We start from the raw sequence: 14345 nt of genomic DNA, 5'->3' as shown, positions 1-14345 counted from the left end.
CTGTCGAAAAACCCACTTCATTAGGAAAAACAAATTAAACTGCAAACAGAAAAAAGTGGCGCTCTCAGTATAGCGACACGCTCTCCCTGGGGAGAGCAGTCCGAACATCACACAGAGAAATCTGTTGTGACAGAAAAAGACAAAAAAAAAAAAAAGAGAGAGAGAAATACGAAATACGAAAATATCTCCCTCTCTATATACACATATACTTTCTCTCCACCTGTCAGTTTGACGATGATGGTGATAATGTTATTACTGTCGTTGCTGTAGAATGATGATGATGACGATACTGATGCTGATGATGACGATACTGATACTGATGATGACGATACTGATGATGACGACACGCCGTGACGTTGTGTGTTGCTTCAACAGTGCAGACCAACGCCTGTTACTCCCTCCCCTGTCAGAACGGAGGTCAGTGCGCGCCAGTGGGCACTTCTGGGTACAGATGCACCTGTGCCTATGGGTACACTGGTACCAACTGTGAGTTTTATCAAGGTCAGTTCACATCCACGTTGACTGGGGGGAGGGGGGGGGGAAGAAATATTACTCAGAAAGCTTTACAGAACAGCCTCTTACCCCCCACCCACCGACCCCTCGCCCCCCAAGTTCCCCTCCCTCCCCATCCCCACGACTGCCACGCCCCTAAGTTACCCCCGCTGTCTGTCTGTCTGTCTGTCTCCATCTCTCTCTCTCACTCTCTGTCTCTCCATCTCTGTCTCTCTCTCCATCTCTGAACATGATAGAAACATAATGTCGAGTAAAATAGATCCATAACTCAATTTAGATTAGTAACTAACCAAAAAGAGGCTCGGCTGCAAAGTTGGATGGTCACATGTTCGAATTACTTAGTATTATGCATGAGTAATATGGAATATGTTGTATTAATGTCGTGGGTGTGAATGTATGAATGCTTATATAAATATGTACTTATTTGCTTGTTATTTCCCCTTATCAAATTTTTTCGTTTTGCTTTTTCTTTTCTTCGCTTGCTAAAATAAGCTGAATAATCCCCCTTGGCACTAGAGCTGAAAAACGCCATTTGCCAATTTAAAAAAAAGTCATTGTCATTGTCATTGTCTCTCCATCTCTCTCTCCATCTCTCTCTCTGGAGAACATTTTGGGGTTTGACCTACTTGCTTATGTATGTTATTCTGAGTCTGTTCATTGCATGAGAAACTATTCATTTTAGAGTTCTCACAGAATGTGTCGGTGCACTGAAGATCCCGATACAACATCAAAACGATGATAATGAAGTTGTTATTGATGACGAGAATGATGGTGGTTGATGAAGATGATGAATATTCATTGATGATGATGATGATGTGGAGGTGACTATCAGATAATGAAGTGGTATACAATACAGTACAATACAATACAATACAATGCAATGCAATACAATACAATACAATACAATACATTGTTTTTACAGGACAGAACGGAGCCTGCAGCCCCTCTCCATGTCAGAATGGAGGACAATGCACCCTAGGCGGTACATATGGGTACACCTGTATCTGTCCAGTTGGGTACTCTGGCACCAGATGTGAAATCATAACAGGTCAGTATATAATAACCTTCGAAACCTAAATCAGTTATTTCAGTTATTAGTAACCCCCTCATCTATCTCTGTCTAGCCTGTAAACAGTATCTCTGCATTATCTGGAGATAAGGACGAACATGAAAGAAACTGATAATGATGATGAATACGATGATGATAATGACCAGATGGTATAATGATTTATGATCTTTCAGTCCAACGTTTTAAAAAAACTCGGATGTGGGGTGAGATATTTTTGTGAGGGTGAATGATGAGCCTGTGGATGTTTAATTCATTTCCAGATGGACGAATAAAGATGTATCATAATGCATTGTATTGTATCGTATCCTATCGTATCGTATTGTGTTACAGGCTATCCACCTCGCTGCAATCCCTCGCCCTGTCTGAATGGAGGACAATGCACCCCAGTGGGCACATATGGGTACACATGTACCTGTCCAGTTGGGTTCACTGGTACCAGATGTGAAACCCGAGGTCAGTACATAAGCATAGAAACGGAAGTACACACACACACACACACACACACACACATATATATATATATATATATATATATATATATATATTGGTAACCCCCACCCCCACCCCACCCTACACCCCTCAGTCACTGTCCTGCCTGTTAGCATCTTCCCTGTATTTTTTATGTTCTTTTTCTTTTTTTTTCTTTTTTAAAATTCCATTCACCTTCTTCTTCTGCGTTCACTCGTATGCACACGGGTGGGCCTTTACGTGTATGACCGTTTTTACCCCGCCATGTAGGCAGCCATACTCCGTTTTCGGGGGTGTGCATGCTGGGTATGTTCTTGTTTCCATAACCCACCGAACGCTGACATGGATTACAGGATCTTTAACGTGCGTATTTGATCTTCTGCTTGCATATACACACGAAGGGGGTTCAGGCACTAGCAGGTCTGCACATATGTTGACCTGGGAGATCGGAAAAATCTCCACCCTTTACCCACCAGGCGCCGTCACCGTGATTCGAACCCGGGACCCTCAGATTGACAGTCCAACGCTTTAACCACTCGGCTATTGCGCCCGTCATTCCATTCACCATATCACCTTTAGATCGTTGTATACACGTTTTTTTTTTGTTGGTTTTTTTAGATGTCTGTGTTTTTGCCCATGATAAGGAACTTTTATTAACAAGCACCAGTCGTCAGATTAAATGAAATGAATAACGATTTATCGCATGCTTCAACACGATATTGGGTATTATTAGCTTGCTGCTGTTTAGGTTTACATGTATAATAATGTTTTCTGACTGAAGGCTTGTTTGAACCAAGATAGTGACGGGCGCAATAGCCGAGTGGTTAAAGCGTTGGACTGTCAATCTGAGGGTCCCGGGTTCGAATCACGGTGACGGCGCCTGGTGGGTAAAGGGTGGAGATTTTTATGATCTCCCAGGTCAACATATGTGCAGACCTGCTAGTGCCTGAACCCCCTTCGTGTGTATATGCAAGCAGAAGATCAAATATGCACGTTAAAGATCCTGTAATCCATGTCAGCGTTCGGTGGGTTATGGAAACAAGAACATACCCAGCATGCACACCCCCGAAAACGGAGTATGGCTGCCTACATGGCGGGGTAAAAAAGGTCATACACGTAAAAGCCCACTCGTGTGCATACGAGTGAACGCAGAAGAAGAAGAAGAAGAACCAAGATAGTGAGGATACATTACAATGTTGATATTCATGTTATGCAGACAGGTAGTGATGATACTGATATGGATGACGATGAGTGTGACACTGACCTCATTATGATGACAACGATGTGGATGACTGAGTGTGACACTGACTTCATTATGATGATAACGATGTGGGTGACAGTGAGTGTGACACTGACCTCATTATGATGACAACGATGTGAGTGACGATGAGTGTGACACTGATCTCATTATGATGACAACGATGTGGATGACGATGAGTGTGACACTGACCTCATTATGATGATAACGATGTGGATGACAGTGTGACACTGACCTCATTATGATGATAACGATGTGGTGACAGTGAGTGTGACACTGACCTCATTATGATGATAACGATGTGGATGACAGTGAGTGTGACACTGACCTCATTATGATGATAACGATGTGGATGACAGTGAGTGTGACACTGACCTCATTATGATGATAACGATGTGGGTGACAGTGAGTGTGACACTGACCTCATTATGATGATAACGATGTGGATGACAGTGTGACACTGACCTCATTATGATGATAACGATGTGGATGACAGTGAGTGTGACACTGACCTCATTATGATGATAACGATGTGGATGACAGTGAGTGTGACACTGACCTCATTATGATGATAACGATGTGGATGACAGTGAGTGTGAGACGACCCATGTTGATGTTAATCGATGTTCCAGGTGACATAGATGTACAACATGATTCATTGTATGTATCACGATGTGATGAGTTACGGTACACTGGAACCTCCCCTTATGAAGGGAATGAACGAGTGGGGACATTGGGTGACACATGACCTTTCATTGATTATGGTAACGATGTGAAACCGAGGTCAGTATAGCAAGACCGGAATTATACCACACACACAATAAAGACACAACGACACACTAATATTATGTATTACAAACGTATTTGAATTAAATATTGTGACCCACCCACCACCTGAAACCTGTCGATGTCATGCTGTTGACTCCTGTAACGTCCATTCATTAATAATTGATGTTGATACACGTTGGTTGTTTTTGGGTATTTGATGCTGATGTTTTCGATGAAAGAACTTTAGTTAACAACTGACCTCGATTAATGAATGATAACGATTTATCAGCATGCTTCGACACATTATGGTGATATAGCGATGGTTGGTTACATGATAATTAACTGACTAATTGTTTGAAAGATAGTGAGATTACATGTGATACATGATACATTATGATGATAACGATGTGGATGACAGTGAGTGCGACACTGACCTCATTATGATGATAACCATGTGGATGACAGTAAGTGTGACACTGACCTCATTATGATGATAACGATGTGGATGACAGTGAGTGTGACACTGACCTCATTATGATGATAACCATGTGGATGACAGTGTGACACTGACCTCATTATGATGATAACCATGTGGATGACAGTGAGTGTGACACTGACCTCATTATGATGACAACGATGTGGATGACGATGAGTGTGACACTGACCTCATTATGATGATAACGATGTGGATGACAGTGTGACACTGACCTCATTATGATGATAACCATGTGGATGACAGTGTGACACTGACCTCATTATGATGATAACCATGTGGATGACAGTGAGTGTGACACTGACCTCATTATGATGATAACCATGTGGATGACAGTGAGTGTGACACTGACCTCATTATGATGACAACGATGTGGATGACAGTGAGTGTGACACTGACCTCATTATGATGACAACGATGTGGATGACAGTGAGTGTGACACTGACCTCATTATGATGACAACGATGTGGATGACAGTGAGTGTGACACTGACCTCATTATGATGACAACAATGTGGATGACTGAGTGTGACACTGACCTCATTATGATGACAACGATGTGGATGACAGTGAGTGTGACACTGACCTCATTATGATGATAACGATGTGGATGACAGTGTGACACTGACCTCATTATGATGATAACGATGTGGATGACAGTGAGTGTGACACTGACCTCATTATGATGATAACGATGTGGATGACAGTGAGTGTGACACAAGCTCTCATCATGTTCCAACAGTACAGAACACAGCCTGCAACGCCCGTCCCTGTCGGAACGGAGGTCTGTGCACCCCAGTCAATCTGTATGGGTACACCTGCACCTGTTACAATGGGTACACCGGCGTAAACTGTGACATCCCAGGTACGTGCATATTGGTGTACAGGATTGTTGTTGCCGTTGTTCAGGAATACATAGAAGAAATGCAGAGGAATGTCTGTTTGTCCGTCTGTCTGTATGTATGTCTCTCTTTTGTTACCCTGCTTTCTGTCCACGTTGATCTCTCTCTCTCTCTCTCTCTCTCTCTCTCTCTCTCTCTCTGTCTGTCTTTGTCTCTGTCTCTCTCTCTGTGTCTCTGTCTGCCTGTCTCTCTCTCTCCTTCTTTCTCTCGCTTTCACTTTCACCCCCCCCTCTCTCTCTCTCTCTCTCTCTCTCTCAGTCCTCACCCCCCCTCTCTCTCTCTCTTACTCTCTCTCTCAGTCCTCACCCTCTCACCCTCTCTCTCTCTGTCTGTCTCTCTGTCCCTGTCTCTGTCTCTGTCTCTCTCTCTCTCTCTCTCTCTCTCAGTCCTTACCTCCACCTCTCTCTGTGTGTCTCTCTCTCTTTCTCTTTCTACCCTCATCGATGTAGTAAAAAGAGAAGATATGATAATCATGCTGCTTAGGACGAAGATATCATAAAATCATTTGTTACATATTTCAGAAGTATGGGATTTTCGAAAGAAAATGAATGATAAACAGAAGTTCAAATGCCCAAATACGAAAAAAGTAAAACAAAAAGTAATCTTACAAAATTACGCTGTGACTGTTATCATTCATTTGCAGAGAGAGAAAAAACCACAACTATTATGGGATATGTCACTGGATGATAATTGGATGGATGTTCATGAATGAGTGTATGTGTATGCAAGAATGTGCATTCAATATGGATGGTCGAGCTGACAGATCTTCTATGTTTGTCTCATTTTTTGTATTTGCATTATTTGTGTGTGAGTGGTGAGAATATTGATTTATATTATGTTTGTTTGTTTGATGTTATGTCTCTTGAAAATGTATTGTTCCCCCCTGTCACAAGGACTGTATAGTCAATGACAGTAAAACATCAAAGCGTCAAAAGCGTGTCTACGCTCATCCTCTCTCTCTCTTTCCTTTTTTTTACTGGTTGTGTGTATGTCTCGTGTATGTCTCGTGTCTTTTTCATGAATCAGTCAATCACTTAATTAATCAATCAACCAATCAAATCAGTTTAATATGGGCGACAGGATGACGTAAGACATGACGTAATAATGAGGTCAGTGTCACATTCATCGTCATCCACATCGTTATCATCACTACCTGTCTGTGTAACATGAATATCAACATTGTAACGTATCCTCACTATCTTGGTTCAAACAAGCCTTCAGTCAGAAAACATATTACACGTGTAAACCTTAACAGCAGAGCAACAGCAAGCTAATACCCTATATCACATTTCACATTCATAAAATTCCGATATCTTGTTATAGAAATCTGTACACCTTATTCATACCATTAGTATGACATATACTGACCGAGATATCCCATTTTGTCCATTTTTTAAAGTCTTTTTTAAATTAAAAAAAATCTATTTAAGTCACACATAAAACTCTCAGACATCCGTTTTAGCGTTTAATTAAATGACGGAGTATACTGGCTGCGATAATGTAATGTTACAACGAGGGAAATGTGAAGGGGGGTGGAAGAGAGGGAGGAGGAGGAGGAGGAGAGACTGACACGTACAACAACAACAACACCTTGACAAAGTTTCACTTTCCAGGAGGTGTGAAAATGTGAGGACCGATCCATACACGCTGCACCACATCTGTGGGGGTGGCGTGGGAGGGTGGAGGGGGTGGGGGGGTGGGGTGAGCAGATGCCTGGCTTACACATTAACCTATATAACACGCTGGTCAGGCCATAAGACAACCCTGGGTTTGTATAAAACATTAACATATAATGAAATGAAATAGCCTAAATGAATACAAAAAAGTAAATACTCTAAAATCTTTTTCTTTTCTTTTTTTAAGAAGAAAAAGAAAAGAAAAGACAGACACATATAAGACAAACGACTGAAATAACTTGGAATCCGAATAAATAAAAAACAAAGAAGATAGAAGAACAAGACCCCCAAAACAACCACAACAACAACACAACAAAAACAGCAACAACAAAAACACCTAGATCATGTTAGCTGTCACTACTGCTGTTACTACTTTTACTGCTGCTGCTACTTTTACTGCACTAATGTTGGCGACAAGACGATTTCGATGATAATAAAGTGAGAGGCAAAGAGGAAAATGAAAGAAATTGATGAAGATGATGATGAGATGACAAAATTCTCAACAGCTCAGCTATACGGCTGTAGTTCCTACCCCTGTCAGAACGGAGGTCAGTGCACTCCAGTGGGGACGTATGGGTACAACTGCACCTGTATCAATGGGTACAGTGGGTTCAACTGTCAGACACTGCCGTGTAAGTTATTTATTTATTTATTTATTTATTTATTTATTTATTTATTTATTCATTTTTAACTATTCATTTTTAACTATTCAGTCTGTGGGTCCGTGGTAAACTTTAACATTGACATTTTCTCTGCAAATACTTTGTCAGTTGACACCAAATTTGGCATAAAAATAGGAAAAATTCAGTTCTTTCCAGTCATCTTGTTTAAAACAATATTGCACCTCTGGGATGGGCACAAAAATGTTTTTTAAAAAGAAGCCTAATTATATGCAAACTGCATTTACTGTTATATTTATATTTTTTGTATTCTCTAAACTTGGCACTTTGACCTCTTATTCTGACACAACAACAAGAGGAGTCATTATTATCATTTTTTGTTCAAACAGGAACTTCTTTTGCTAAGCATGGAATTTTTATTTATTTTGCAAACGTTTTGGTGCAGATAGTAAAAAAGGGAAATTACTCTGTAATTAATGCTAGGGGACTTAATTTATCACAAGTGAGTCTTGAAGGCCTTGCCTCTCTTGTTTGATACCATAATCTCATCACAGCGATGGACAACCCATTGCCATGGAATGAGGTCTGTAATGGTGAAACCGAAAGGACTCACTGTCTGTCTGTCTGTCTGTCTGTCTGTCTGTCTGTCTCTCTCTCTCTCTCTCTCTCTCTCTCTCTCTTCTGCTGTAGCCTTTATTGAATAAACTATTCGTATCCATATCTGTCTCCCCTCTGTCTGTCTGTCTCTCTGTCTCTGTCTCTGTCTCTCTTTCCTTTCCGTATATTTGTGTACACGTCTCCATAATTGCTTAGTATATTATACTGTTTTCACTGTTTTCTACTACCACGTTTTCTTCATCTTCATCATCATCACCGTCGTCTTCTTCTTCTTCCCTGTGTGTATGCACGTCTCCACGATTGCTTGGTATACCGGTATTGCTCTTACTGTTGCTTTTACTTTTACAACTTCCACTACTATTACTACTAGTACTACTACTACTACCACCACCACCACATCCACCACCACCTGCCGCTGTTACTACTACTACTACTACTACTACTACTACTAGGAAAAAACACAAAAGAAATGAGTGGCGCTGTAGTGTAGCGACGTGCTCTCCCTGGGGAGAGCAGCCCGAATTTCACACAGAGAAATCTTTTGTGATAAAATGAAATACAAATTCAAATACAATATTACTACTACTACTACTACTACTGATGATGATGATGATGATGATGATGATGAGTAGGAGGAGGAAGTTTAAGCTGACGATAAGAAGAAAGGTAAATAGGGAAATGAAATAGATAAAACAGGATAATTGTTCGTTCGTTCTTTAGTTTGTCTTTTCACTGTTAGTGATATTAGACGAGGGAAGGAAAAAAATCGAGTGGGAGGGGGGGGGTTACTGTGTACGCATACGAGTAAGTGAAAGTGTGTGTGTGTGTGTGTGTGTGTGTGTGTGTGTGTGTGTGTGTGTGAAAATTATTGATGTAAGTTTTGTTTAAAAAATAAACAACAAAAAAAACCATAACAATATAACATATTTCTAATGAAAACCTAACAACTTTAACAGCGAACCAACTGAACTATTTAACAGGATAATTGTGATGAAGATGATGACCAGATAACGATTCGTGACATGACAGCCCAGACATATGGCTGCCGATCCTTCCCCTGTCAGAACGGAGGTCAGTGCACTCCAGTGGGGACATATGGGTACAAGTGCACCTGTGTGAACGGATACAGTGGGTTCAACTGTCAGGCACGACCGAGTAAGTACAGAAGCATCAACTGTTTAACTTCTTTTTTTGTTAAAAAAAAAATTCTCAAGTTTCCTTCTTGTGAATCATTTCAAAATGTCATATTGTCTCTTATGATGCGTCGTTGCAAATATCAGTGATGTGTTTAAAAAAATAATAATAAAATAAAATAAATAAAAACCCCACCATGCATTAATAATATGAAAAAGATGTAAGTTGTCAGTTTCGCCAAAACAATTTTCCTTATTTTGAATCAAATTAGCGCTGTATCAGTATCAGTATGAGTAGGTCAAGGAGGCGTCACTGCGTTCGGTCAAATCCATATACGCTACACCACATCTGCCAAGCAGATGCCTGACCAGCAGCGTAACCCAACGTGCTTAGTCAGGCCTTGAGAAAAAATAAATAAATAAAAAATTATAGATAAATACATAATACTAATTATTATTATTATTGTTATTATTATTAGAAGGCGAAAAATCTTGATGAAGTCAACTCTAAGCGCACAAAAAACAAAAAACAAAAAAAAAATTAACGCAAAACACAGGAAACTAATTCACACATTTCGAAAACTGACAACTACAGCTACTTCTCACACGGTTTGTCTGTATCCTTCCCACCCCACCCCACCCCACCCCCAACCCTCCCTTGTTTAATTTCATTATTATTATTTTTCATTGATTAATTCATTTATCTGTTTGTTTGTTTATTGGTGCAACTTTTGCTCATTTGACTACTGGTGTGATGATTTTGATAGTGACGAGAATGATAGCAGTAATGATGATCAAAGAAGAAGTAAAATGAAAGAAATCCATGATGGTGGTGATGATAACCAGACGATATATCTCATGACAGCCCAGACCAATGGCTGTCAGTCCTTCCCTTGTCGGAACGGTGGTCAGTGCAGTCCATTGGGGGAATACGGGTACAGGTGCACCTGTGTAAATGGGTACAGCGGGTACAACTGTGACACACCACCTGGTAAGTTCTGTAGCACAAAACGTTTAACTTGAATGAACAAAAAGAAGTCTCTTCAGTTTTATTTTAATGTGAACTGGCAAACATTGTAGGATGTCACATTATGTCTGATGTGGTGTTGAAGCAAGTGTGATGATGTGAAGGTTGTGGGCGGTGGGTGGGTTGCGGGGGGCGCGGGGGGAGGGGGGGGAGGAGTGGTGGGGGTTGTCCCACTCTGTGACCTTTCACCTCTAACTCTCGTGGCACACTCAGTTTCCATTACCTCCCTGCAGAAAAAAAAATCAAACACCATCATCAGTAAGGGAAGGGCAAATGGCACATTTTAAGACAGACACGAAAAAAAAAACAAAAGAAAGAAAGAAAGAAAAGAACAGAAAGACACATAAAAGACAAACGACCGAAATAATTTGAAATCCGATTAAATAAAAACAAAGAAGATAGAAGACCCCCTCCCCTCCCCCCACCCCCAAAGCAACAACAACAACAACAACAACAACAAAACCACCTACATTATGCTAGCTGTTACTACTTTTACTGCTTCTGCTACTTTTACTACACTAATGTTGACGACAAGGTGATTACGACGATTGGGGTTGTTGTTGTTTAATCAGATTTCAAACAAAGTCAAAACCACTTCTTGCAATTAGCTCAACTGGCCCTTATTTTTAAGAGCTAGTGCAGTCTTGCGATGAAGCTGTATACTGAAACAAAGACGAAAAATAGTTCGGCAGTCTGGAGATTCTTCACCAGCATAGTAAATACAATAACATGCTGTGCAGCCTTCAGGTGTTTCTTATTTGTCATTTTTTAAAGATGTATCTTCATTTTTAAGACCATCACCAACTACAGCAATGACGACAAGATTGTGCTATTGTTACCACTTAACCTGCTACTGATATTGAAGAAGAAGAAGAAGATGATGATGATGATGATTAAGGTGATAATAAGGGGAGAGGAAAATGAAAGAAAGTGGTGATGATAATGACCGTATGATACCATTCACGACAGCCCAGCCATATGCCTGCAATTCCTTCCCCTGTAAGAACGGAGGCCAGTGCACTCCTGTGGGCGCATATGGGTACAACTGCACCTGTGTAAATGGGTACACCGGGTACAACTGTGAGACACCATCCGGTAAGTGTATAAACATGAAACAATCAGCTTTATCTTGAATAACTCCAGATTTCATCATGTGGTTAGGCAAAGGTTTCAAAATATCTCAGTTCTCTCTACTGTGGTGTCATGGCGAATGTGTGTGTGTGTGTGTGTGTTTGTTTGTGTGTGTGTGTGTGTGTGTGTTGTGTGTGTGTGTGTGTGTGTGTGTGTGTGTGTGTGTGTGTGTGTGTGTTTGTTTGTGTGTGTGTGTGTGTGTGTGTTGTGTGTGTGTGTTGGGGTAATGGGTAGAGAGAACTAGTTCACTGCTAATTCTACAACTGTCGCTGTTTTTGTTTTTTGTTGTTGTTGTTTTTCGGGGAGGGGGGGTTCTCTCTCTCTCTCTCTCTCTCTCTCTCTCTCTCTCTCTTGCTTTCACACGCCTTCATCATTGGCCAAAAAAACCCAAACTTTTTTTTCCTTCTGTTTTTTTTGTCGTTGCTGTTTTTGTTTTTTAATACATTGTTTCTAAATGTATTCAAAGTAGTATTCTTCCAAATACACTAAGTTCTACTGTCACTGCTTTTACTGCTGACGATGTTGATGTGAAAATTAAGATTATAAATTAAGGGGAGAGCTAAAGAGGAAAATTAAAGACATTGACGACGATGACGATGATGATGATGATAACGACCGGATAATATAACTCATGACAGCCCAGGCGTACGGCTGTAGATCCTTCCCCTGTCTGAACGGAGGCCAGTGCACTCCAGTCAGTACATCTGGGTACACCTGCACCTGTGTAAATGGGTACAGCGGGAACAACTGTGAGACACCGCCAGGTGAGCTTCAAAAGCACCAAACATTTAGCTATATTCTAAATCAACGTAATCTCATTCTCTCCTAATGTGATGTTATTAATTTTGATAAGGAAAAGGGTGCACAGACCCAAAGCCCAGGCTTGAGGGCCTTCCGCATACTGAGACTGGCGAAAGACGAGAATAATTCACTGGTTAAGTGAGACTCTCCTGGAGATTGAAGTTTAATCACAGCAACAGACTTTATACTGTACCATACATCAGGTGTATCCCATGAAGAGGTTTAGAACTGAAATCAGTTACGTGAACAAAAATTCGCATCATCAACCGAGTGACGCGAGCTGTGATAAAAGTGACCGACACCCAGACGAGTTAGACACGAACTGAATTGCCCAGCTAGTTGGCACGCACACTCCAACTATGATTCTGAGTTGACGCCCTCTCATGGGGAAGAATTATAACTGTCAGCGCTATTGTCTTCTACATTAAATGTTGTTGATGATGATGATGATTGTTGTTGTTGTTGCTGTTGTTGTTGTTGCTGTTGTTAATAATTTTGATTATGTTTCCAAGAGATGTGCACTCATTCTGGGTTCATGACTGAGTGATTATTGCCAATAGTAAAGGGAGGCTTCGTAGGTCGAAGGTGGTGCCCTTTGTCTGTTGGAAACAAAACAGGCACTATTGAACATCACTGATATGACTCAGAAGCAGAGTTCTCTCTCTCTCTCTCTCTCTCTCTCTCTCTCTCTTTCGTTCCTTCTCTATGACAACCCTTTCTATCTTATCTGTCCATCTGCATACATTTTCTCTTGAAATCCTTTGCCTTGTAAATTCCCAGTTTTGCCTAAAATAGGAGACAAAAAACCCCAGTTCTTTCCACACATTCTTATTATAATGGCGGTGTACTTCTGGGGAGGGTAAAAGGATCATACAGAAGTCAAACGTATTTCCACAGTAATGTAACTGGTACATTTTCATTTCTTATATACAAAACTAAACACTTTCATCTTCCTTATTGACAACTGCTGGTTATTCTATCTTTTTTTATAGTTCAATAGTAACTTCTGCTGAGTATGGAAATCAGTTACGTTGAATCATGGATCTGCCAGGAGCAGCAAAATTCTGTCAAGTAATGAGACATCACTCTGTATTGCTGTGTGAAATACATTTGAGGGTTATGGTGACGGGGAGGATTAAGATAATAGATAAGGGTAGAAGTAAAATGAAAGAAACCTGATGAGGATGACGATGATGACGATGGTGATGATGATACGATGATGAATATGATGATTGTTGTTGTTGAAAGAAATTCATGATGGTAGTGATGATGACGACCGAGACAATATTATATCTCATGACAGCCCAGACCAATGGCTGCCAGTCCTTCCCTTGTCGGAACGGTGGTCAGTGCAGTCCATTGGGAGCAAACGGGTACAGGTGTACCTGTGTAAATGGGTACAGCGGGTACAACTGTGACACACCACCTGGTAAGTTCTGAAGCACCAAACACAAAGCTGAACAAATTTTTTTCACTGTTCTTCTTTGCCAGCAGTAAAGGGAGGCTTCATAGGTCTAAGTGGTGCAAGTGGTGCCCTTTGTGTGTTGAAACAAAACGAGTACCACTGAACATCACTAAAGTGACTCAGTTTCACCAATGTTTAGCAGTCGGGGGCTGTGGGCTTGGGGGTTAAACAAACACACACGCTAACAGAGACTTTGTGTGCTGCAGTGACATTGCCAGTGGTTGTTGCAGGTGTTGCGTGGATTGCTGTACACTGTGTCACTTTTTTCGTGTGTGTGTGTGTGTGTGTGTGTGTGTGTGTGTGTGTAAAGCATCAGTCATTCAGTCAGCCAGCCCAAGTCAGTCAGTCATTCGCTCTGTGTCAGTATCTGTAATCGAGTCTGTGTTTGTAATCTCTGTCTCTGT

General features: G+C 40.9%; 1 protein-coding gene across 11 annotated transcripts in view; it reads left to right on the top strand.

The window, feature by feature from the left end:
• The window catches only part of LOC143274920 (uncharacterized), a 55143-nt gene that overhangs the window by 23959 nt on the left and 16839 nt on the right, over positions 1 to 14345 (top strand). For 6 of the 11 annotated variants that reach the window (XM_076578920.1, XM_076578915.1, XM_076578914.1 and 3 more), the window contains exons 19-27: positions 376 to 501; positions 1436 to 1561; positions 1913 to 2035; positions 5311 to 5433; positions 7653 to 7778; positions 9414 to 9539; positions 10383 to 10508; positions 11514 to 11639; positions 12314 to 12439. In XM_076578920.1, the coding sequence (XP_076435035.1) occupies positions 376 to 501; positions 1436 to 1561; positions 1913 to 2035; positions 5311 to 5433; positions 7653 to 7778; positions 9414 to 9539; positions 10383 to 10508; positions 11514 to 11639; positions 12314 to 12439 (1128 nt within the window). Of the gene's footprint in view, positions 1 to 375; positions 502 to 1435; positions 1562 to 1912; positions 2036 to 5310; positions 5434 to 7652; positions 7779 to 9413; positions 9540 to 10382; positions 10509 to 11513; positions 11640 to 12313; positions 12440 to 13779; positions 13906 to 14345 lie in introns of all 11 variants that reach the window. The other 5 variants (XM_076578921.1, XM_076578913.1, XM_076578919.1 and 2 more) reach the window with 5 other exon arrangements.

Source organism: Babylonia areolata, chromosome 29 (assembly GCF_041734735.1).
Source record: "Babylonia areolata isolate BAREFJ2019XMU chromosome 29, ASM4173473v1, whole genome shotgun sequence".
NCBI classification, from domain to species: Eukaryota; Metazoa; Mollusca; class Gastropoda; order Neogastropoda; family Buccinidae; genus Babylonia; species Babylonia areolata.
The sequence above is the reverse complement of the archived record's forward strand: the minus strand, read 5'-3'. Positions and strand labels throughout refer to the sequence as shown.